Source organism: Diadema antillarum, unplaced genomic scaffold, assembly GCF_040938485.1.
Source record: "Diadema antillarum isolate AM-2024a unplaced genomic scaffold, OU_Dant_1.0 scf00000040, whole genome shotgun sequence".
Taxonomy (NCBI): Eukaryota; Metazoa; Echinodermata; class Echinoidea; order Diadematoida; family Diadematidae; genus Diadema; species Diadema antillarum.
The window spans coordinates 3,059,689-3,084,427 of record NW_027270929.1 but is presented as its reverse complement, the minus strand read 5'-3'; the positions used below and the strand labels follow the sequence as shown (position 1 = coordinate 3,084,427).

Below are 24,739 nucleotides of genomic sequence, written 5' to 3'. Positions count from 1 at the left end.
GCAAACCTTCTTAATTCATGTGTTAACATGTTTACACTGTTGAATAGATGTATATATAACTGAAACTTGTAACAACTTTGTGCCCCACCCCCATTCCTCCATTGCAATTAAGATGTTTACAAGTCATTGAATAGAAAATTAGGCCAAATACATTTTGATGAAACAACTCTGAATGCCAATTTCTCATTTAGTCATGTCACCCATGTGGCAATTATTTGACTGTCCTAGCATGGATATAATAAATTTATTATGTGGCTAATATGATTCCCCTGCCATTATAAAATAGAGGGGGGGGGGGAGAAATATATAGAAAATATAGATTGAGAGATAGAGAGAGAAGGGGAGAGATAGAACGTGGAAGGAGAGGGAGGGAGAGAAAGAATGGATTGGTCAATATGATAAGCGAGCATTTTCTAGGAACTTCAGTATCCTTTCTTTATGTATTCAATATGGTATTATTCTGACTTTAATAGCTCAACATATACAAATTATTCTCTCAAATTGCAATAGCCCTACATATATAAATTGTTCTCTCAAATTGCAATAGCCCTGCATATATAAATTGTTCTCTCCAATTTGATAAAATGCTGTTCAAAGGACGCAATCATTAAATGAAAATTAGGCTGAAGTTTTATGGGAATATGTCCTCAGGTCTTAAAGAAGGATTAATTCATCCTAGCCACACTGTGAGTCAAGGAATGGTAATAAAGTCTGAAGGCTACATATGTATAATAGACACCTTATTTTTTATATGAATTGTGGGCACATTACTTGGTCTTTTGAGGCTCACCACCATAATACCATTACTGGTGTGAAAGCACCATAAGAAATTGTTACCACAAATATGTGTTTATTTGCTTTGCTAAGCAAGAACCCTTTGTTCTACCGGAACCACTGTTTGCGTTTGTGGAATTCTTTGTTCAGCGTTTGGAAATCTTTGTATTTTGCCATTTTTCGTTTGTTTGTTTGTTCTTTGTCATTGAACACATCTTTGATATCTCACCCACGAGGCTTTTGTTGTTGTCGTGTGTTTACAGCAAAATCAATGATAAACATCTTATTTCTTGTTCAAAGTCTGGAAAATATTTGAACTTGGCACTGACATCTTTTCAAGGACATTGACATTCCCTCTTCCCATCAGGAACAAAAGACATAAAGAGACATATTCCAAATATAGGAGGTCAGTCCTATTCATAAAAAAAAAGTATTTACAATGGTTTCTGGCTTCACTTGCCGTGAAAAAAGGCTTGATGTTCTTAGGTAGGAGTGCGGGAAGATTTTGACTCAAGAAAGGAAATGCTCCCACAAAGTGTTTACCAACAGAATCCTTGAAATGTTGGGTGCTTTTGTTTCAGTTTCAGTGATAGATTACAGGCCAGTTTAATTTACAAGTCACACGTGTATTTGTTTTTAGTGTGTGTATTGCTCAGCCATTTTCAATGATCGTTATTATCACATATTGCATTCACTAATAAAGAGATATGTGTTTGGATGTAGACATGCTAGGATATAGAGATGATACATGCAGTTATACAACATTAAGCACTCAAGAATCCATGAGAAAGAATTTCATGAAAGATAATGTGAAAAGGCTATTAAAACAAAACATGATAAGATAGACATATGATAGGGAAAGATGAAAAGAAATGGGGAAAAAACTTAAGGGTGAGAGAGTAGAAAAAGCAGGATGTTAGCAATTTGTATATCATCCAAAATGCACAGCTAGAGAACAGGACCATGTCGAGACCAGGTGCAATAATGCGCCTCCCCCATTAGGTATGATGCGCAATTTCTGGAATGATTTGTGACAGAGCTCCCCTCTCTGTTGACCCAGAGGAACAACAAATCGGGGCATGATTTCTGTCAAAGTATATCATGTCATGGAGGTCTCAAGTCTGCCTCAGGGATGGTGTTCAGTATTGGGCCATATAGCTCTCCAGTGTCACCCCATATGATATAACATATAATATATGAGTATTTTGTTTCCATCGACTGTCATCTGATCGGATGATTCAGTTTCGGTGAAAATAATGCCACACCCAAGATGTAAATCTATCTTTTGTAAATAAATCTCTTGATTGAAAATCTTTTGATATTGCATCATTCTTGTTCATGTAAATGAAAAGATGAATGTTAAATTTCACACACACACACACACACATGCTTTTTAAGATGTATATAGGCCTAATCATCATGTACATTGTATACATATATTTAAGGCAGATAGATTATAGACAGAGAGAAAATAATAAGAGATATAAAGGGATATGCTGAAGAGATTGATACTTTTTTTTAAAGTGGTCTTTATTGTGTATACATAGCATGTACTATTAAGGGTACAGTTTACCTTTGGTAGCAGTGATTTAAAAATTTTTCAAGATATCGCATTTCATGCATATGTGTAGGTCAGTTGCATCACAAAATATCCTACCATATGACAATTTTGCAATGAAGCCTAAAATATAAGAAGGTGTCACTATTTTTCTCATTAAACCATAACTGTAGACGGTTTAGTCTAGAAACATTTTTGTTATACTCATTGTTCACATTTTGTATGTTTAACAATACTTAACATTGATTGTACTGATTCATTTTTTTGCATTGGTTGTTTCTATCCCCAACTTACATTTTAGAAGTATTTTGAAGCACGAAAACTGGGTTTTTGTTTCATCTGCAAATGGTAAATAATGCCTTTAACAAAAAAAAAGGGGGGAAGGGTTGGTGGTGGGGGTAATTCCTGTTGCCAAAATGCATGGAAAGAAACTAATCAGAGAAGATGGCTGTATACGTAGTTCTGTATGACACATTTCCAAGGTGGGACATATGCCACCAAAAAGCAAAACATGCTCTAAAAACTTGTCTGGAATACATTACTCAGGGATGATTTATGCCCGGTCCTGTGAATTTAGTCTGCCTAGATGGTCAAATTCAGTCCTATAGACCTGGTAATCTCTTCAAAGGCCTATGCACTGTTGAAGAAAATTTGTCAGATTTATACACTTCGAACTCTGTCAGGGGTCAGTGGGAATCAGAAATGTCCAATTGACCCCCAAAGTGCAAGGTCATGACCTTCTGGTATGAAAAGAAGAGACCTGCAGACGTTTCTGACTCCCAATTAGTGATATGATACCTGCCTTGTTTTGTCCATTTGATTTGGAAGACATTGTCATCCAGCTATGATTCAGGAACTCTTTGATTTCAACTTAATATCTTTTTCATTTTCTCTCTTTTTCATACTTTTCCACTGAAAATGCAATGCAGTGCTGCAATGCAGCTGAATACAGAAACTGAACATAATCATAAAATGGTCTAGGCAAGGTAATTTCATGCACAGAAGGAAACCACAAATGTGATGGGATGTGCTGTATGCACCATAATTTACTGAGTCTAACTTCACAATTTGGGACTTCCCGACAATTTTGCAAATGCTTAGATTTGCGATTATGAACAGTTATGAAAGGAGACATTTAAGTGTGCATGCCACATTCATGTCAAGGTTTGAGTTAATAATTTGGGTGTTGTTATATTCGTGAATAGCACCCAACTCGCGGAATTTGCGAAAATAAAACCATTCAAAATACACAGTACTTGAAAGATTAAACTTTAAGGCTCCAGCAGATATTGATATTAAGTGTTTAACAGTTACCAAACAAAATGAAACAGCCAAGATTAAGAACACATGAGCATGATAAGTCACTTGCACAAAAACTGTTCAATTATTGAATATCCATCATGAAAATGCAATTGTCATGCTCCCCCACATTGTTGAACGATATCCTTACCTCTTCGTTTTGTGAAAAAAAAAATAGTTTGAACACTTTACCCCCACTAATATACCTTATACTTTTTCAAGGACATTCTTTGTCATTATAATGAGTTTGCTATTGATAATAATTTTGTATATCCGGTATTGAGACACACACACAAACACCTGCGCGCACACACACAGACATACACACACATATAAAATCAGTGCTGAGTGGTAGAATATGATTTTTTTTTCACAGATATGTAGGCATGTATTGTCAATTGTACAAAACATGAAACACCTGCCACTTGCCAAAAAAAAAAAAAAAAAAATCTGTTTTAAAGGAATGGGAAGGTCAATCTAATCAATGCAATTTGTGAACTTTACCTTGGTGTTTTTTCTTGGGTTAAAAAATGTCAAGTGTTCTCTTGAATAGAAAATAGACACATTGACAGGTGTTGAGGTGAAAATCAATAAAGAAACTATTTTAACACAAAAGATTTGAACACAATGCCTCACCTGTGTGTGTGTGTGGGGGGGGGGGGGGCATTATCAAGAAACCAATCAATCTGATAGCATACTTGCTGAAACCAAAAAAGATGGGATCTTGTTTCGATTCTTTACATCATGGAGGGCCAATGTATGCACATTAAAGTGGTGGTGGATGTGTTCAACCCCCTGGGAATGCCATTAACCCCAATTGTTGTGTGCCCAAGAGTTTTGTGATCATGTTGATACACACTAATGTATTGGCATGAACTCATGCATAGATGCCCACAGGCCATCGCTGATATGCTAATGATGCATGATTTACATCTCCTGTATACACAGGCCTCGTGATGTTGGGATGATACATGTTCTCAGTCTAGGGCTATAGAAAGATGCTAGGTATGTGAGCAGAATCATGCCCTTCTACATGTCAAAGTCATGTTTAGTTCTGACAATGCATTTATTAGGCTAAGATGCCACCGCCTCTCCACCCCCCCCCCCCCAAAAAAAAAAAAGAAAAGAAAATTACTCGTAGGTTGTAATGAATATCAAGATACTGAAGAAAATATTGCAAAATAATATACATTTTCCACATCCCAGAAGTCATTGGGTTACTGTTGTACCATTAAAACACTAACTGGCAAAGGTAGTTAGGGCAGAATATTCATGCCATGAAAGAACATGTAGGCCTATATTTCTGATCAATTTAATATTTTAGACTTTTTAATCACCATGTTTGCCATCTGATTCTACTCAACTTTGGGGCCTATGCATCAAATCCCACTAAAATTATCAAAGTTTGTCTTCTACATACACAGAAGTCAGCCACGATGTAGTTGTGCCAACTTGTGGATCGTTGGAGGAACATCCAGCACTTCAGAATTGCGAAAATTGTGTTGTTGTTCACAATTTGATGTCTGCTATGCCATATCTTTACTTTTTTTTTTTTTACAAGTGCAAAAAACAAGCAAACAAACAAACACAGAAGCAAACAAACAAACATTAACCCAGAACTATCTTGTTGATTGTTGTTGTTTTCATGAAGTTTGAGTTACCATACACTGTCTGGATCACTGCCCTGACACGCTGCTGGCATTTCATACAAACAGGTTACCGACTATAACGATAGATAGATTTGTAAAGCCAGCACGGAGTGTTTTTATGTCAGTCCGCACAATTGCCCAGTTTTCTTGCACGGTCACACAGAAGAAAGTGCAGGCCCGGTCTTTCATGTGTTTGGAATGTCATTGAAACTCTCAGGTTTTGATAACAAAGATCACCAGCATTGAAATGAGAAACTGAAATGGTTACTCTGAGAGAAGTGTTTGTTTTGAAATCCCAAGCTCACAGATCTGACCCTTTGAACTCTACTGAAAACTAACATCTCATTTAAATTGCCAACCTTTCCAAGTGAAAAAGTGACACCTTGTTTTTTTGTTGTTGTTGCAATTTAGTAGCTTCAAGAAATAATCAGCAAAATATGTTTATTAGCATAACTACAATTGATGTTGTCCGATCATTCTCTTTCCTTAATGCAATAAAGTTTTTTTTTTTCTTTCTTTCATTTATTACCTTGAACAGAACACATTGGCTTTACTTGTGTTCCCCATGGATTGTTAGAGGATGATATTCAGGGTGATACATCTATGGGAAAATACCCATTTTGAAAGATAAAGGGGAAAAAAAGTATGACAGGGCATTTGTCAGATCGATGTGATTTCTTTTTGTGGGATGAACTAGAATGTATGACAAAGAAATATCACCCTATTTTTACGCCATGATAGTTACCCAATGAGTAGGCCGGAGAGTCCGTGCAGCTGTAGAATAGAGAAGAAAGGAGCTTTGAATGGCCATTGACAGCTGCACAAGTGGAAGTACAGATAAAAAGAGGCCTTTATTGATGTCTGTCGACTTATCTAAAGTTCATCTTCGTCCGTACCCCAGGTCCTTTTCAAAACCCTTTCTTCCTGGGTTCCGTTCACCCCTCCTCTGTTTGGTTCAGCAATTTCATCCCTGTAGTAAAACCAAGCTGTGGTTTTAGTCTCATTGTAAGGTTTTACAGAAAATGCAGCTAGGCGCACTAATTCGTCATGATCATCTTGTATTTCTGCCCCCAATAGCATGATGACATTGGTTTCTCCATCGAGCTTGCATTATATCCTTGAACTGTCTTTGTCCATTTCAGTTCCTGTGATCTTAGTGGAGTCCACTGAAGAAACAGAGAAATCTTCTTACCTAAATATTATCACAAACAGACAGACAGACAGACACACACTCTCGAACATACACACACAATGAGGTCAATAAGTGCGAGAGTTTAATGCCCTTATAGGACACTCTGTAGGGGGCATAAAAGTGCATTTTGAGAAACCTGGATCTAAGGGAAGTGATCTACTGTGTTATGAACAAGGCATCAATTATAATAATGGAGAGAGTTACTATAAAACATGATGTATTCGCGGCACGAAATTTTCGCGAATTGTAGGCGACAGCCTTTTTCGTGGCGTAAAATTTTCGCGAATTGCCACTGGCGTTCAATGCATATAGTGTAGACAAGAAGTTTCACGTGCATTTTGATTTTGCGAATCTTGGCACTCGCGAAATTTGCGAAATTAAAATGCACGCGAACATTCCTCGTTTTACAGTAAACAGGTCAGAGCTGTTGTATTGATCAACAGACAACTGTAAAACGAGGAATGTTTGTGTGCATTTTAATTTCGCAAATTTCGCGAGAGCCAAGATTCGTGAAATTAAAATGCACATGAAAGTTCTTGTCTAGATTATACGCATTAAATGTTACAGGCAACTCTCGAAAATTTCATGCCGCGAAAAAGGCCGTTGGCTCCAATTCGCGAAAATTTAATGCCATGAAAATATTGTGTAATACAGTAACTTCATATTACCCATTCAAACATAGCAGGGGTATAAATGACATGTGTTTTGAGCAAAAACTCTGAAATGATGAAAACAATACTGTATCTCCTGATGCATCGGTTCATGCCATTTTTAGGTGATCCGAGTATCCTCTCGGATCACCTATTGTATCTGTACGGATTCTTTCTTTAGGTGATCCGAGTATCCTCTCGGATCACCTATTGTATCTGTACGGATTCTTTCTTCTTCTTCTTCTTCTTTATTTCTTTCTCCTCAAATCTTGTGCAGCGGTTAACTCAAAAAGTCCCCCACCTATCACTTTCAAACTTATACCATGTATGTATCATGTCCTAAGGACGACAGATCTAGTGTATCAATGTGATCAGTTGACCGTGACGTCATTATGACGTCATTATCTGAAATCACGTTTACATCAATATCTCATTAATGGAACGGAATTTTTGAATGAAATTAAGATATCATATAGTTCAAGTCAAGGTCTATTGATATATTTCATAAAATTTGGTCACGTTCATACTAAACGAGCGCGTACGCGCGCGTTGAAATTTAAACATGCTCTAATCAACCTCAAAATTGTTTTGCACACGTTTCAGGTCATTTACAGCATTTCAAAAAAAATCGACGGACGCGTACGCGCGCGCGCATATACGCACGCACAGCTCATATGCAATAGAAATTTCCCGTTTTATCGCACGGATCGAATGTCTGAAATGTCAAGGAATATTTCTACCAAGTTTCAAGTCGATCCGACTCAATATGACGTCATACGGGCCAATCAAAGTTTAAATTCCGCGCGCGCGTCAATGGCGATATACAGTGCAACTATGCCAAAAAACCGCCAATTTTAAATCCGATTTTACTCGTCAGGATGGACGGTGACCCCCCATTTTCTTTACATATTTTGAAAGCTGATGAGTTGTACATGTCATTTCATGGGGTGGTAATGCTGACAAAATGATCAAAAGATATCAAATTTCTTAATAAAGTAAAAAAAGTGAATTTTCAAAATGACGTCATCAAATTTCAAGTTTATTCGAGCATATCTCACTAGTCCTTTGTCAATTTTCACCCAGATTTCAGTATATTGTAGCTTATTTAATGTTCTTACAAACACAAAATTACAAAGTTTTGATTGGATAACGGTATCACCTCGTAAAAATGGATTGAAAGTAATCTTGTCAAATTTGACCAGTTTACGTGTTATCTCTACGGGAGTGCAGTTTTTCTGAAAATGAAAATTGACATGACTATCTTTATCGAGCACTAGCTCACTTACCCTTCGGTAAATTTCTCCCAGATTTTAATATGTTGTAGCTTAGACTTTACGCTACCGTAAGTGTGCCCTTCATTTTTTCATACGCTGTCGGGATCACGTCAAAGATTTTGGTTGAAATTCAAGCTTATCTTCGATGTATTGAGATATTTCTTTCTTTCTGCAACTTTCTTTGCAATAACTCAAGAAAAACGGCCTCTATCACTTCCATATTTTGCACATGTTAAGTTCATGTCACGTAAATTATTTCATAAAATAACAACTACTTGATCAGACACCATCTTGGGTATGTAAATTAGGGTCAAAGGTCATAAGTGTTTCATCCTGTATCTTAGTGAATACCTGTACTATCTTTCCCATATTTTGCACACGCAAAGACCATGTTACAAGGATCATTTCACAAAATAACTACTTTTTACTCAGATGCCATCTTGTCTGTGCAAATTGAGGTCAAAGGTCATATGTACTTCTTTTGTATCTTCGTTATGACGTGTTATCTCTATGGGAGGGAATTTTTACCCACGCCGATGAAAATCGGCAGGGGGTTATGTAAAGGGTTCCGTATGTTTGTTTGTTTGTTTGTTTGTTTGTTTGTTTGTTTGTTTTTTTGTTTGTTTGTTTGTTTGTTTGTTTGTTTGTGTACAAGATAACAAGAGAACGGGTAAACGGATTTGCACGAAATGTTCAGGGAATGTTTGGATAATGACAGGAAAGAATCGATTAGATTTTGGTGATAATCGGTTGACCCTTGCAAATTCTGTGTGACCTTGAAGTTTTGACCCCATGGTATAGTGACCATTCCGAAAATTTCCCGTTTCTCACTTTGCGATTTTCCGCTACCATACGAAGACATAAACTCCCCAACGATCCGACTTCGCTGCTCAAATGTTCGTAAGAATTCCGAAATTTACGTTTAGGCCTATTTGAGGGACTATGTCCTTCTAGATTTATGAAAGTTCGTTCTCCGTCATCACAAACTGGCCCGTATTTTGATGATTTTTCAAATTAACATTGATTGTTTTTTTCGTTGGAGGAGCATTTTGCTCGGTCGCAGTCACACTGCACGATATGCGTGCTCAATGTCAATGCGTGTGCAAGGCCGCTGAAAATGCATCGCGCTCTACACTGTTGGTGCAAAATTGCACCGGGGACGTTGCGGCGCTCGTTGGTGGCCGAATACTGGTGCAGTAGACATTTGCATTCAACCCTTGCATTGAATAATTCCCGTAGACACTAATCATAGGGGTAATTGCCTAGGGGGTACGTAAATTTTGTTTTTCTTTTTTGCTTTTGTGGATACCATCAAAGATCGTACACTCATACGACCTTTGATATTTGATGATTTTTCAAATTAACATTGATTGTTTTTTTCGTTGGAGGAGCATTTTGCTCGGTCGCAGTCACACTGCACGATATGCGTGCTCAATGTCAATGCGTGTGCAAGGCCGCTGAAAATGCATCGCGCTCTACACTGTTGGTGCAAAATTGCACCGGGGACGTTGCGGCGCTCGTTGGTGGCCGAATACTGGTGCAGTAGACATTTGCATTCAACCCTTGCATTGAATAATTCCCGTAGACACTAATCATAGGGGTAATTGCCTAGGGGGTACGTAAATTTTGTTTTTCTTTTTTGCTTTTGTGGATACCATCAAAGATCGTACACTCATACGACCTTTGATATCATCACACTCTCGGCTTGCTATAATCAAAATATCCCGCAAGAAAACGGCGTATTTCTCGATTTTTAGCGCTTTTTCCGCGACCCGTCGCGTAGACAATACTCTTAAAACTGGACTTAATTCGCGCGCGCTTGGAAAAGTTCCGATTCTGCACTTTTGACGGTGGAATTTGGGATTTTCGATGGATTTTTGGAGGAGACTTAAGGACTTTCCTGTACCGGGTACGTGAATGAGTGTTAATACCGTATGTGTAATTATGTGATTTGCGTGTGATGTGACTGTAGAACCAAAGATCGTACACTTCAGTGTACGATCTTTGGTAGAACTCACTGGCTGGTGATAAAGCACACTGGCAATTAAGTGGCCGAATTCTGGTAGATGACCGAATGCACATTATGTTTACCCCGACTTTGCACTTAGGCGTGGGTCTGCCGCCTTTGACGGCCCCTCTCTAGTTTTAAATGTGAAAATTGACATGATTGTCTTTATCGAGCACTAGCTCACTTACCCTTCGGTGAATTTCTCCCAGATTTTAATATGTTGTAGCTGAGACTTTACGCTACCATAACTGTGCCCTTCGTTTTTTCATACGTTGTCGGCATCACGATAAAAAAAAAACTTGGTCGAAATTAAAGCTTATCTTCTATGTATTGAGATATTTCTTTCTTTCTGCAACTTCCTTTGCAATAACTAAAGAAAAACACGCCCTATCACCCCACATGTTTAGTTCATGTCACGTACATTATTTAATGAGATAACAACTACTAGATCGGACATCTTGGATTATGTAAATTAGGGTCAAAGGTCATAAATGTTTCATCTTGTATCTTGGTGAATACCTGTCCTTATATCTTTCCCATATTTTTCACTCGTATAGACGATGTCGCGAGAATCATTTCACAAAATAACCACTATTTCATCAGATGCAATCTTGGGAGTGCAAAGGTGGGTCAAAAGTCATATGTACTTGTTGCTGTTTCTTTGTTATAGTGTATGCAGAATTTGGTACCAAACATGGCAGATATGACTCCCTTTGCTAAATGAGAATGCAAACACCACACGGCCAATGTCTCTAAACACAGATGGAACTTGTATGGTCATGCCTATTGCAATCAGGACTCGAATCATTGATTAAACAAAAATCGGATCACCTTAATTTGTCAGTGATGACAAATTACAATCTCTAGTCTTCTTCTTCTTCTTCTTCTTCTTTCTTTATTTCTCCCCAAAAGTTGTGCAGAGGTTAGCTCAGAAAGTACTCTGCCTATCAAGTTCAAACTTATACCATGTATGTATCGTGTCCCAAAGACGGCAATCGAACTAACATCAAAGTGATCAGTCGACCGTGACGTCACTATGACGTCATTATATGAAAACACATTCTCAATCATATCTCATTAATGGAATGAAGTTTTTCAATGAAATTTACGTCATATATATTTCAAGTTATGCGCATTCTACTCATATTCTCAAAATTCACATTTTCTCTTGGTACGTGCGCGTACGCGCGCGTTGAAATATTTGTATGCTCAAATCGAGCTCAAATTTTTTTTGCACACGTTTCAGACCATTTGGAGCATTTTTTGAAAAATTGAAAAAATCGGACGGACGCGTACGCGCGCGCGCATATACGCACGCACAGCTCATATGCAATAGAAATTTTCAGTTTTTTCACACGGATCGGATGTCCACAATGTCAAGGAATATTTCTATCAAGTTTCAAGTCGATCCGACTCAATATGACGTCATACGGGCCCGTCAAATTCAAAATTCCGCGCGTGCGTCAATGGGGATACACAGTGCAACTATGCCAAAAAACCGCCAATTTTAAATCGGATTTTACTCGTCAGGATGGACGGTGACCCCCCATTTTCTTGACATATTCTGAAAGCTGATGAGTTGTACATGTCATTTCATGGGTTGGCGATACTGAAAAAATGATTAAAAGATATCAAATTTCTTAATAAAGTAAACAAAGTAAATTTTCCAAATGACGTCATCAAATTTCAAATTCACTCGAGCGTATCTCACTTAAATTTCGCCAATTTTCACCCAGATTTCAGTATGTTGTAGCTTATGAAATGTTCTTTCATCAATGTAATAACAACATTTTGATTGGATAACGTCATCATCTCGTAAAAATGGATTGAAAGTATCCTTGTAAAATTTGACCAGTTTACGTGTTATCTCTATGGGAGAGCAGTTTTTCTGGCAGTGAAAATTGACATGACTCTCTTTTTTGAGCACTAGCTCACCTATGCTTCGGTGAATTTCTCCCAGATTTTAGTATGTTGTAGCTGAGACTTTGGGCTATCGTACGTGTGACCTCTATTTTTTCATACATCGTTGGTATCACATCGAAAAACTTGGTTGAAAACTTGCATGTGGCTTCGATGCAGCGTCATTTTGCTTAATACACAGGGCCTATGGAGCATGAAATAGGTCATTGCATAGCGCATCCGACTCGTAATCCTAAGGTCCCTGGTTCGATGCTCACCCCTGCCAGTTTTTTTTTTTGAACACTTTTTTCCCTTTTTTTTCTTTAGTTAGTCTTAATCTCCTTTCCTAACTTTATCTTTTTCTGATTTTTTCATGCTTCTCCTTCAAATTTCTATAAAAATAACAATTTTTTTCTTTATTTTTCTTTCTTTCTACTACTTTCTGTGCAATAGATGAACAACAACAATGGCTATTAATCCCATATTTTGCACATGTTTTGTTCATGTCACGTACATTATTTCATAAAATAACAATTACTTGATCGGACACCATCTTGGGTATGTAAATTAGGGTCAAAGGTCATAAATGTTTTATCCTGTATCTTGGTGAATACATGTCCTATCTCTCCCATATTTTGCACACGCAAAGACCATGTTACAAGAATTATTTCACAAAATAACCACTTTTTGCTCAGATGCCATCATGTCTGTGCAAAGTGGGGGCAAAGGTCATATATTCTTCTTTCTGTATCTTCATTATGACGTGTTATCTCTTTGGGAATGCAGTTTTTCTGCGAATGAAGCTATGACAATCTTTTTCGAGCAATAGCTCACTTATGCTTCGGTGAATTTCTCCCAGATCTTAATATGTTGTAGCTGAGACTTTGGGCTATTGTATTTTACCCTTCTTTTTTTCATACGATGTCGGGATCACGTTAAAAAACGTGGTTGAATTTAAAGCTTATCTTCAATGTATTGAGATGTGTCTTTTCTTTCTGCAACTTTCTTTGCAATAACTCAAGAAAAACAGCGTCTATCACCCTCAAATTTTGCACATGTTTAGTTCATGTCACGTACATTATTTCATAAAATAACAACTTCTTGATCAGACACCATCTTGGGTATGTAAATTAGGGTCAAAGGTCATAAATGTTTCATTCTATATCTTAGTGAATACATGTCCTGTCTCTTCCATATTTTGCACACGCAAAGACCATGTTACAAGAATCATTTTACAAAATAACCACATTTTGCTTAGATGCCATCCTGGCTGTGCAAAGTGAGGTCAGTGGTCAAATATACTTCATTCTGTCTCTTTATTATGACGTGTTATACGGAATATGGTACCAAAGATGGCAGATCTGACTCGCTTTTCTAAATGAGATTCCGAATATCACACGGCGAATGTCCCTAAACACAGATGAAACCTGTATGGTCATGCCTAAATTATATATTTGTTGCTGTATCTTTGTTATCTAGTGTATACAGAATTTGGAACCAAAGATGACAGATTTGACTCCCTTTTCTAAATGAGAATCCAAACATCACACAACCAATGTCTCTAAACACAGATGAAACCTGTATGGTGTTGCCTATTGCGATCAGACCTCGAATCATTGATTTAAAAAAAAATCGGATCACCTTAATTTGTCAGTGATGACAAATTACAATCTCTAGTTGACACTTGTGGTCATGCAGTAGCTTGAATAGTGGCTAAATCACAATCTAGGCACACAAAATAACCTCATTACATAGCAGCACACTTACAAACACAATATTGCAGGGCTGCCAACTCTCACGCATTGAGCGTGAGACTCACGCATTTTGGTCCTTTCTCACTCTAAAACTTTATTTCATTTGCATGCATTTCTATTGATCTCACTCATTTTGACTCCTAAATTACAGCATTGGCCTATGGGAGTCTCACTCTCAACTAGTTTCCAGTGTTGGCAGCCCTGATATTGATATTCTGCAATATACAACATTGTCTTGTGTTGTACGCCACACATATAACTCTCCTTGTATGTCATCATAGTCCCACATGTTGTAAATTGTGTTTTCTTCCGTAACACATCAATCCATGGAAAGAACTGTTCCCAGCTCCAGTATTAGATAATCATGTGCATTCAAGCAGAGACACTATTATGTCCAGTTAACCTCAGAAAGTTTCCAAAGGACTCTTTTTGACTAAAGGCTGCACACAGACATATACCATTACATCCATGTGAAGGGACAACCTAATTCTTCTTTTGTGACTTATCGGAATAAAAAAAAAAGAAATCCAGCCATAGTTGTCCTGGATAAGGAAGCAGCCAAACGGGTAGTTACACCTCACTTGTAAGTCTTTCCAATTTCCTCAACTTTTCTTCATGTGGAGAACACTTTGTGTCCACTTTTTATGTCAAATTGCTTCCTAGTTTCATACTGATTATGTGGTATGGCAGTCTTAAGTCTGTTCATTTCCGATTTGTCTTGTGGAGGGCACGATCGAGGCATTTTTCAGTTCCCTTTTGATGTCAAATCTTATTTGTTATGAAACTCTCCAAATTTCTGTCTTACTTTGTCTATAGATGATACATTGTATTTGCTGACTGAACAATACACTTGGGGTTATTCTATATATATATATATATATATATATATATATATATATATATATATATATATATATATATATATATCACTTGAAGCAATTTATGTGATAGATGTCATATCTTAATCTTTATATAATAGATAGGCCCACATCCTGTTTGATATTGTTTACTTCTTTTGCAGTAATTTGAAGCTGCCAAATATTTTGTTTTCTATGTGAATCTTCCACAAAGATTGACTGAAGGATGGCTATCAGATCATATCTATAAATGCCCAGCTTTTCATTCCTGTTGATATAATGTTTATAAATTGGGTATTCTGTCAGGTGTAGGACCTTTATAGATACATTGATTATTTCCATCCAAGACAATTATGATGTTCTGAGAGCAGAGATCCAGACTGCAGCCAGCAGCCAGCATTTCACATTCTTGAGGGAAACCTGGTAGCTTAAAAAAGCTCAGTAAAATGCTAAAAGGCAGCAGTGTATTCCATCTGTTTTGCTTACCACAGAGGTTGACATCTCCTTAAAAACATTTACCTTTTCAGTTATTCTTAATAGTAATGTTGCAGCTACTTACAAAGAACAGCGTTTTGAGGGAGCTATGTCCATATGATTTGAAAAGTAAAATTGTTCAGATTTATGACAAACCTGCTACAAAATAAATGCACTGATGTGAGGCTAACAAAGTCTTATTCTATAACCTTCATTTCTTTTGTGCTGAATATGAAAGAGAAGAGCACAAGATATGTTACAGCAACAAAGATCCACAATAGAATGGTTTGTTGCAGTTGTTGGAATGCTTCTGCTATTCTTCGGAATCCATCCAGTCTGAATTTTTACCACCACTGACTTGTATTGTTTTGTATTGTTTGATATAACCAGCACCATTCATATCATCCAAAATGATAAAAATGTTAGCCAATGTGCTCTTATTAGTCTCAACATTTATTTCCAAGGTCTTTAATATCTCTCTCTCTCACTCGAGAGAGAGAGAGAGATAGAGTATGTTTGTGTGTGTGTGTGTGTGCGTGTGTGTGTATGTGTGCTAGAGAGAGAGATAGAGTATGTTTGTACATGTGTGTGTGTGTGTGTGTGTGTGTGTGTGCAAGAGAGAAAGAGAGGGAGAAAGAGAGGGATAGGGAGAGTCCAGAGACAACATAGCCTTGTTGATATGAACAGATTTTACGATGAGGGACAAAACCATTTCTAAATTTACTTATTTTGTATGGCTGTCAAAGGAGCAGTGAAGACATGAAGAATAGCACTCGTCTCTTGCCTACCATGTCAGTGGTGTAACTTGTAAACAAGTGGATTATCTTGCTACATGACGGCCCTCATCGCCACATTTTCACTTCACTACTTGGGCCGAACAAGAGGAGATGACAATTGGATTATCATGCTGCGTGCTATGACCCTCAGTAAAGTGCTTTCACCCAAAATACTTACCCCAAGAAAAGGCTGGCCAGACTTACGTATGTAAATTCTGTGAGGGCCCGATCTCAGAATTCTGTAGACCTACTGCTATTTTCAGTTTGAGTGTCTGCTGGCAATGCAACCTTGCTTTAATATACTTAGATCTTAGAACAGAAAAAAGATCATGAAAAAAAAAAGGAATTGCAGAAACTGAACTGGAATATAGGAACAGCATGTTTTCTATAACCAAAGCCCTTACTCTTGGAAGATTTTCTGTAGGTGCGTCATTGTGCTGGTGACTTTTATATGAACTTTGTGTTTCGATGACTTGTTAAAGATTTATTCCAGCAGATTCTAAATTGGGAAATTGAGATTTAGAAAGCTCGGCGGTCAGGCAGCATTTACCTTCAAATCTTAAAAAACAAAACAAAATGCTGTCATCAATGTGTAACCACCTAGCTCCCTTTTTGTCAGATCTTCCATCAAGATGGAAACAAAAATAAAAAAAAGAAAGAAAGAAAGAAGAAGATACCTCAGACATCTTAATAATTGACTCAAGGACAGGCGAGAGCAGGCAAGCATCTTCAGACGAGGGAATAATCCATCACTGCGTATGCAGCCCCCCTCTCGGATGTAAATTGATGTCACAGCGAGTTGGGGGTTGCTCTTAGCAACATCATCATCACCTTCTGTTTGCCCGCATCCCATAGGAGATGAGTGTGAAAGAAGGACAAGGCTAAGATGTCACTGCTTCCTCCCTCCCTCCATCTTTCTCTAACGCTCTCATATTATCTTAAATGCGCTATATCTCCTTCTTTCATACTCTGTTTCTATCTCTCCTTATTCTCTGTCTTTATCTCCTGCTTTTTTTCCTCTTGTATGCTTGTATGTTCTATATATATATTTTTTTTTTCCTTTGCTCAAAGTTTTCACTATTTCTAATTTATTTCTGGTCAGTTTTCCCTTTGTTTGTTTTCTTTATGTATATATTATGAATATATGTATATATATGTTTTTATATACATGTATATATATGTATACATATGATAGTATTATCTACATATCATACACATATATTTCTCTCTCTTTTTTAATGTACCTCTCTCCTCATATTTTCTATCTCTATCTCTTTGTTATAGCCTATTTTATACAAGATAGCATAAAAGCAAACTTGAGGAGTATCTACATTCCTGCCTCAGTACAATAGACCTAGACGTGTTAGCATTCAATTATCCCTCTGAGTTGATTTTCTAACAAGGATGGACAGGTGTTATGATAAACCTTGAAAACATTTGAAAATCCAACAAATTCTTTTGAAGATCAAGTTCAGAAAGCATGTCAATAACACCGTGGTGGTTTTGATCTCATTCTCAATAATTAGGTTTGTAAGTCACACATGGATAAACATTGGATGAGTGAACATCTGTGTAAATATAAAGCTTGATTATGAAAGACTTTTCTACCACCTATGCTTTGCCTGTATGTGGCAAGGCAAATATTTGCTGCTGGGTGAAATTCTTGCATCTCACTGAAGTGTTTTAATGTCTGCATACTTCCTTCTTCTCTCCTTCTTTATCTTCCTCTCTCCCCCTCTCTGTGAGTCTTTGTTTGCTTATCATAAGGAAACTATACGAACATGCTAGACAAAAGAAATACATTTTTAGATCACAACATTTACATTTCACAATCAGAAAATTCAGACTTGTAGGATTTCTTAGGTTATTTTTGTGTGTGCTGTATCAGTGCTACCAAATGTTACATGCACAAAATTCTCGTGGAAGATAGCAGGGTTTGAAAATGGGAGAGTACAAACTTTGGTGGTAGAATTCTTGGTTGAAAACTGTCTCTATATGCCCCTTTGGTCTTCTGGCTGGCAGTCTGTATCCCCCCCCCCCCCCCCTCACCCTTCTGTCTCTCAAAAGAGGCCTTTGAATTGATATAGAATATGTCATTTGTCATTTCATTCTTTTCCGTAATATATCATTATCTACCCCATTTTCTCCCTTTTATCCATTTCCCTACTTCTTGGTATTCCAGCAAAATGAACTGAAGATGAATTGTCATTTGAATGCAGACCACCTGCGCTTGTGTTATTATAATCACAAAATCTTTCATCCCACAGAAAGATGTCAAATTTCACACTGATTGCACTTTGTAGGCCCCAGCAAACAGATCATCACCATAAAAATCAATACTCACTGATGAGCTGTTTGCACTGGGCCAAAAAACAGTGTTAGCACAAAGAGGCATGTTCAACAAGCAAGTTGTCCTGGCTTTGACTTTTTCCACCTCAGTGCATACCGTACTAGCATGCTGTTGACACTGGAGTGCTAAGTAACCATTGTTTACAGTGGAGACAAGAAGAATTTCTCTATGCACCATATGTACAGATAGCAATCTTACTAGCAAGTGCTTTTAACCAAATTATGCACCACGTTTCCCTGTAATTAATCAGCATAGATAAACTGTCTTTATATGATCTGAGTGGTCTTTTATTCTTGCAAGGATCCCCTGTGATAATCAGTGATGGGTTATGATTACTTGCATCAGTATTTTATAAGAACCATATAATTTGTTGTGCCTGGTATCTGTGTACCAAACTGAACAGATAGCTTATAAATTCATGTGCATTTGTTGGTAAATTTGCTAGACCTCTCATGCTGCATGTGTAGAACTTGATATGTACATTCTCTGTTCAGCAGTATATCAACATCTTACTAAGATGGGGTCACTATATCATCTTTGTGTAGGGTCCCCTACATGGTTTAGAATTTGTATCTTGTTCATTACTTTTTTGGTGGTCTTTGCTGATCAGAGATCCATCTCTATTTGTGAAAATGCAAGAATACATGAAATGTCTATCCTTGTTGTTTTTATTCATTAAGGTGCATTGATATGTTACAGTCTAGGACACAGTCACAAAACAAGGCAAAACAAAATGTTTCCTCACATAAGTGAACATAAATATTTGCAGTAAATATTTGTTTACGTGCTTTTGACAACCCCATAAGGAGCTTTTACACTTACATATGTCCTTCTTTTTTAACAATGTGTGTCTAGTTAATGCCATCTGCTGACTATTGCTAGACACCTCAGGGTAAACCACGAGGGCAGCATCATTCACCTGTTTTCTTGTATGAGTTTTGTGGGTGGCCCACATCACCTGGTTAGCACCCTGCTCCTTGTGTTGTATGAAGGAATGAAATCTAAGGGATCTTAATGTATGTGGATCACTATTCCCTCACATAATAATATCTCCATTTTAATGTCCTTTCTGAGGGACAGAGTGTTTTTGCCTCGTGACAGAGGAGATAGCATGATTACACACAGCATTGCTCAGCTAGGCTCAATAGGATTCAAACCCGAGTCAGTTGATTACAAGGCAGACTATCCTTGAGACACATGGATAAAATCCTGATTTGTACATGGAGTTCCAGAGCTACCAAGTGTCCCTGATTCTACAGGAGGCCTTTCTGAAAACTTCAGTAGTATCTCTTCATGTCTTGATGAGAAAATACACGAATTTCCCTGATTTTGAAATTATATTTGTCTGTTTGAGAGTCAATCAACATGGAAGTATCCCCTGATTTTGAAAGGTGAATGTTGGCAGTCCTGGAGTGCTGTACAATGGTCATAGATAAGAATCTGTGAATTAATGTTTTCAGGATGTTAGAAAGACAATTAGATTACATAGAAGAATTACCGTTTAAACTTCATTTTTCACTCCACTACATGGATAAGTCGTATTAACCATGTATTTGTTTGTTTCTTTGTTTGTTTCATTTATTTGCAGTTGTACTTAATCATGACATGGATAAACTCATTGTGTATTCACTGTACAGCCAATACATTGTATTTAGGCAATACTCATAGTATCAGTTGGACTTTCTTTGTTTTGTTTGTCATTATTCTCTAGGCTCACTTGGAGTCTTGTCAGTACAACATGGTGGCGTGTAAGGAGTGCAGTGCCATGGTGGCCAGGAACCATCTCAAGGACCATCTCCAGTATGACTGCCCTCGGAGGACCGAGACCTGCGAGTATTGCGGATCGGATTTTGTCGGCAGCAAGATCGATGTAAGTAGTGTGTTGTATTTCACCCTCGTGCCACTTCATTTCTTGTTGTTATTGATTGTATGTAGCTATGATGAAGATTTTGCACTAACTAAGACTAACAGTGCTACAAGTATAAAAAAGAAGGAATATGAAATGGTTTGAAAATTTGCATGAAAGAACATGTAAAGAATATTGCTGGATGTATCTGTATAAAATATTCAAAAATGCTTCCTGTGAAATTGTTAATTAGTGAAAATTGCTAGAATTGTCCCAGCATGAAAAATTGAGTGCTTCAAAGTTCCACTTGTTTTGACAATAAGTGATTAATTTGATTCTCTACACAAGATCAGGTGCTCACATGCACCAGCAACCTATACAAAGCATATTAATATGTCTGATGCACAGTGCTTGCAATGTAAAAAAAAAGAAGAAATAGATTGCCAATTTCATTGCAAAATTCATGACTGGGATACATAGCGTGAAATGAATTTGAAAATTTGATGTACCATTTCATCCATTAAGCGCTCCTACTGCATTCATTGTGCAAATTACACTTATCATTCTTTTTTACTGTGAAAACAGAAAGATACATTCGTGACAACAGCAACAAATCATACCTCTATGCAAAGAAGAGTTTATGACTGATTTCAATCATTTTAATGGGTACACAGATACTAGACACATATACTGTAAAGTCACACTTTGTTAATAGAGAGAGGGTAGTTGGCAGGATTGATGAATTGATTGGTCTTATTGCCAGCCATTTATCAACGCCCCTCTTCTATTTTCCACTTCACCCTCCCTTCCCCCTCTTTCCCCCTCCCCCACCCACCATCTCACCAACAGGCTCACCTGGGCAAGTGCCAGCTGGAGGTGGTGTTCTGCGAGAATAAGTGTGGGGCTCAGCTACAGCGCCGCTTCATCAACCACCACATGCTGAACGAGTGTGCCAAGCGCTCCATCCCCTGCAAGTACTGCCACAAGGACTTCGTCTACGAGACCCTGCAGGTACGCCCTCACATGACATTGGTCTACCAGTTTGGGTTGAATTGAATGTTCCACACCTTGCAAACCAGGCCAAGATGTCTTTAATATCTTTGCTTCATATGCAGTGTTTTGATTGTCGTCTGAGTTTTCATAATTAACAAAGCACTGCATAGGCTGTATAATTTGTGGTGCTTTTGCTGTCACTAAATTTGCAAAATTAGCAATTTGAGAAAATATTGCCTCATGTAACACAAATGCAATGTATTATCATCTCCAAGATACCACTCACTTTACATATTCCTCATTCTGTCACTGTGGTTCTGGATCACCAACTCCATCACTTGCAAATTTGTATATTAAAAGAAGTTCTGAAATATCATGCCGTGAAATATGAGGGATATACAGTACCTATTTCATTTAGACAAGAAAGAGGCGAAAGAAATGAAAGAATAGAATGTGGAAATCTGTCCCCTTTTATGCCTCTGGCATACAACAACCTCATAAGTTCTGTACAAAATCTGTGAGGTTTTCAGAATCTTGCACTCATTGGGTTTATCCATTGTGAGGCTATCTTTTGCATCTGTCCAACCTACAATGTAGGACATAGCATAGGAGAAGTAGCAAGAGTCTTGTAAAGGTTTATCTTGCATTTGTCCCACCTGCATGACCTCTCTCTTGTAGAACCACCTGCACCAGTGCCCACGATACCCGATAAACTGCCCAAACCGATGTGAGCCGAACAAGATACCAAGGGAGGACATGGAGAAACACCTGTCTGGTTCCTGCCCCTCTGCCCTGGCCCCTTGCCCCTTCAAGGAACATGGCTGCAAACACAGGGTAAGGACACGCCCCCTCCATACACCTCCCGGTATATCCTAGATGTGGCCACTTTTACTTGCTACAAAAACAGTTAAATTTCAACCCAGCCACCAAGTGCTTTAGATGACCCTCAAATACTCTCATTACCTTTGCATAATTAAGCATTGTTGTCCCCGCCGAACGAGTTCGAGCAGGGGACTATGAAACGGGCTCCGTACGTGTGTGTGTCCGTGTGTCCGTCCGTCCGTCCGTCCGTGTGTCCGTCCGTCCGTCCGTGTGTCCATGTGTGCGTCCGTGTGTGATCAAAATCTTCAATTTGCTACTTCTCTGTCATTTATGAGCCAATTTTGATTGTTTGCTTTATATGATAGCACTACATGGGAGCTTTGAAACTTCTACACAGAATTTCAGTCGTGACCTTTGACCTTGACCTTTGACCTATATTGTACATTTTGCTACAAAATGCTACTCCTTCGCCATTTCTGACCCGATTTCGATTCCGTTTGCTTTATGTGATGGCACTAGGTGAGGGCTTCAAAACTTCTACACAGAATTTTGACCTTTGACTTCTTTGACCTTTGACCTTGATTTTTTGACCTATATTGTACATTTTGCTACAAAATGCTACTCCTTCGCCATTTCTAACCCGATTTCGATTCCGTTTGCTTTATGTGATGGCACTAGGTGAGGGCTTCAAAACTCCTACACAGAATTTTGACCTTTGACTTCTTTGACCTTTGACCTTGATTTTTGACCTATATTGTGTATTTTGCTACAGAATGCTACTCCTTCGCCATTTCTAACCCGATTTCGATTCCGTTTGCTTTATGTGATAGCACTAGGTGAGGGCTTCAAAACTTCTACACAGAATTTTGACCTTTGTCTTCTTTGACCTTTGACCTTGATTTTTGACCTATATTGTACATTGGCTACAAAATGCTACTCCTTCGCCATTTCTAACCCAATTTCGATTCCATTTGCTTTATGTGATGGCACTAGGTGAGGGCTTCAAAACTTCTACACAGAATTTTGACCTTTGACTTCTTTGACCTTTGACCTTGATTTTTTACCTATATTGCACATTTTGTTACAAAATGCTACTTCCGGCGGGGACATATGTTACGCACCGCGTAATTTCTACTTTTCCTTGTTTTAGAGGAATCAAAAGCTTGTTTTCAATCAGTGTGAAATTTGTATTTTTGTATGTTTGCATTCTTATTTTATGATTGTATACCTCATGAAAGGTAAAATTCTTACATGGGTGATCATTGTAAGTGTGCTCAGAACTTCTAACCCTGTCAATGTGTAGGGTGAAGTTCTCTGCTCTACTGTCTACCATAATGAATATACATTTTCATCCAGAATCCCTACTAAGATTATTTTCATGGCACTAATGTAGGGTGAATATCTTATGCTATGTTATGAATATGGCTGTTTGTAAGGGAAATTCTTAAAAAATCATTTATCCTTTCTGTGTATTTCCTTGTTTGAAATCAGAAGACTCCAAGATGGCAAAAGGAGAATTTTTAATCATTATGAACTAACTTTTGCAAGGCTGCCTCGAAAAGGGAACATCCTTTTGAGAGGTAATTGCCAAAATTCTGTAATCACATTGGTTGGTGGTTGATTCCTTGATACCATGCTGTCCACCCATGTCTTACCTCCATGCCACAGGGTCCAAGGTTTGGCTTGGAGAGGCATCTGGATGAAAGCATGAAGAGCCACCTGAGCCTGATGTGTTCCGTGGTGGCCAGCCAGCAGAAGACCATTGCCTTCTTGGAGGACCAGCTGGAGACACTGTCCCTCAACACTGATGGTCAACTCCTCTGGCGGGTCACCAACTACGCCGAGCGGTTCACGCGGGCCAAGAGCGAGGAGGAGGTGGAGATCGTCAGCCCGCCCTTCTTCACCGGTCGCTATGGCTACAAGCTGCAGGTCTCCATCTTCCCCAATGGCAATGGGTCGGGCGAGGGTGCCCACCTGTCGGTGTACATCCGCGTCACCTGCGGCGACTACGACTCCCTGCTGCGCTGGCCCTTCACCTTCCCCATCTCCTTCACCCTACTCGACCAGAATGAGGACCCCAACAAGCGCATGCACATCAAGGAGTCATTCACACCCGATCCGACCTGGAAGAACTTCCAGCGGCCCAGCCGTGACGTGCACGTGCTGGGTTACGGCTACCCGACCTTTGTCTCTCACAACTTCCTGAAGACGCGCGACTACGTCAAGGACGACGTCTTGTTCCTCCGCGTGCGGGTGGACTGCTCCAGTGGTTCCAGCTCGCAGAAGATCAAGAACGACAGTTCGACTTCGGTGTCACCAACATGAGGGACCATTTTTGGCTCAGTGTCAGAAAGCAATGAAACATTCACCCCTATATGGTTGCTTGCGTCAACAGCCATACAGACAAGCTGAGATTTTAGCAACCTTTTCCAAGGTCTTCTGAACTTGGAGGGATCCGACACCGCTAAAATTTTACTCTCCAGCAGTACTAAGAGTTCATGTGGGCCATACAGTCATGTCTTAGAACAGATGAAGAGTGTTTTCAAAACATGGAGGTTCATCAT

General features: G+C 38.4%; 1 protein-coding gene across 1 annotated transcript in view; it reads left to right on the top strand.

Moving 5' to 3' along the window:
- The window catches only part of LOC139712313 (TNF receptor-associated factor 4-like), a 99,937-nt gene extending 75,404 nt beyond the window's left edge, over nt 1-24,533 (top strand). Inside the window, exons 4-7 of the mRNA XM_071624155.1 lie at nt 20,226-20,384; nt 21,210-21,371; nt 22,032-22,187; nt 23,844-24,533. Of these exons, the coding sequence (XP_071480256.1) occupies nt 20,226-20,384; nt 21,210-21,371; nt 22,032-22,187; nt 23,844-24,500 (1,134 nt within the window). The 3' untranslated portion in view covers nt 24,501-24,533. The remainder of the gene's footprint in view (nt 1-20,225; nt 20,385-21,209; nt 21,372-22,031; nt 22,188-23,843) is intronic.
- Nucleotides 24,534-24,739: the final 206 nt, after the last annotated feature.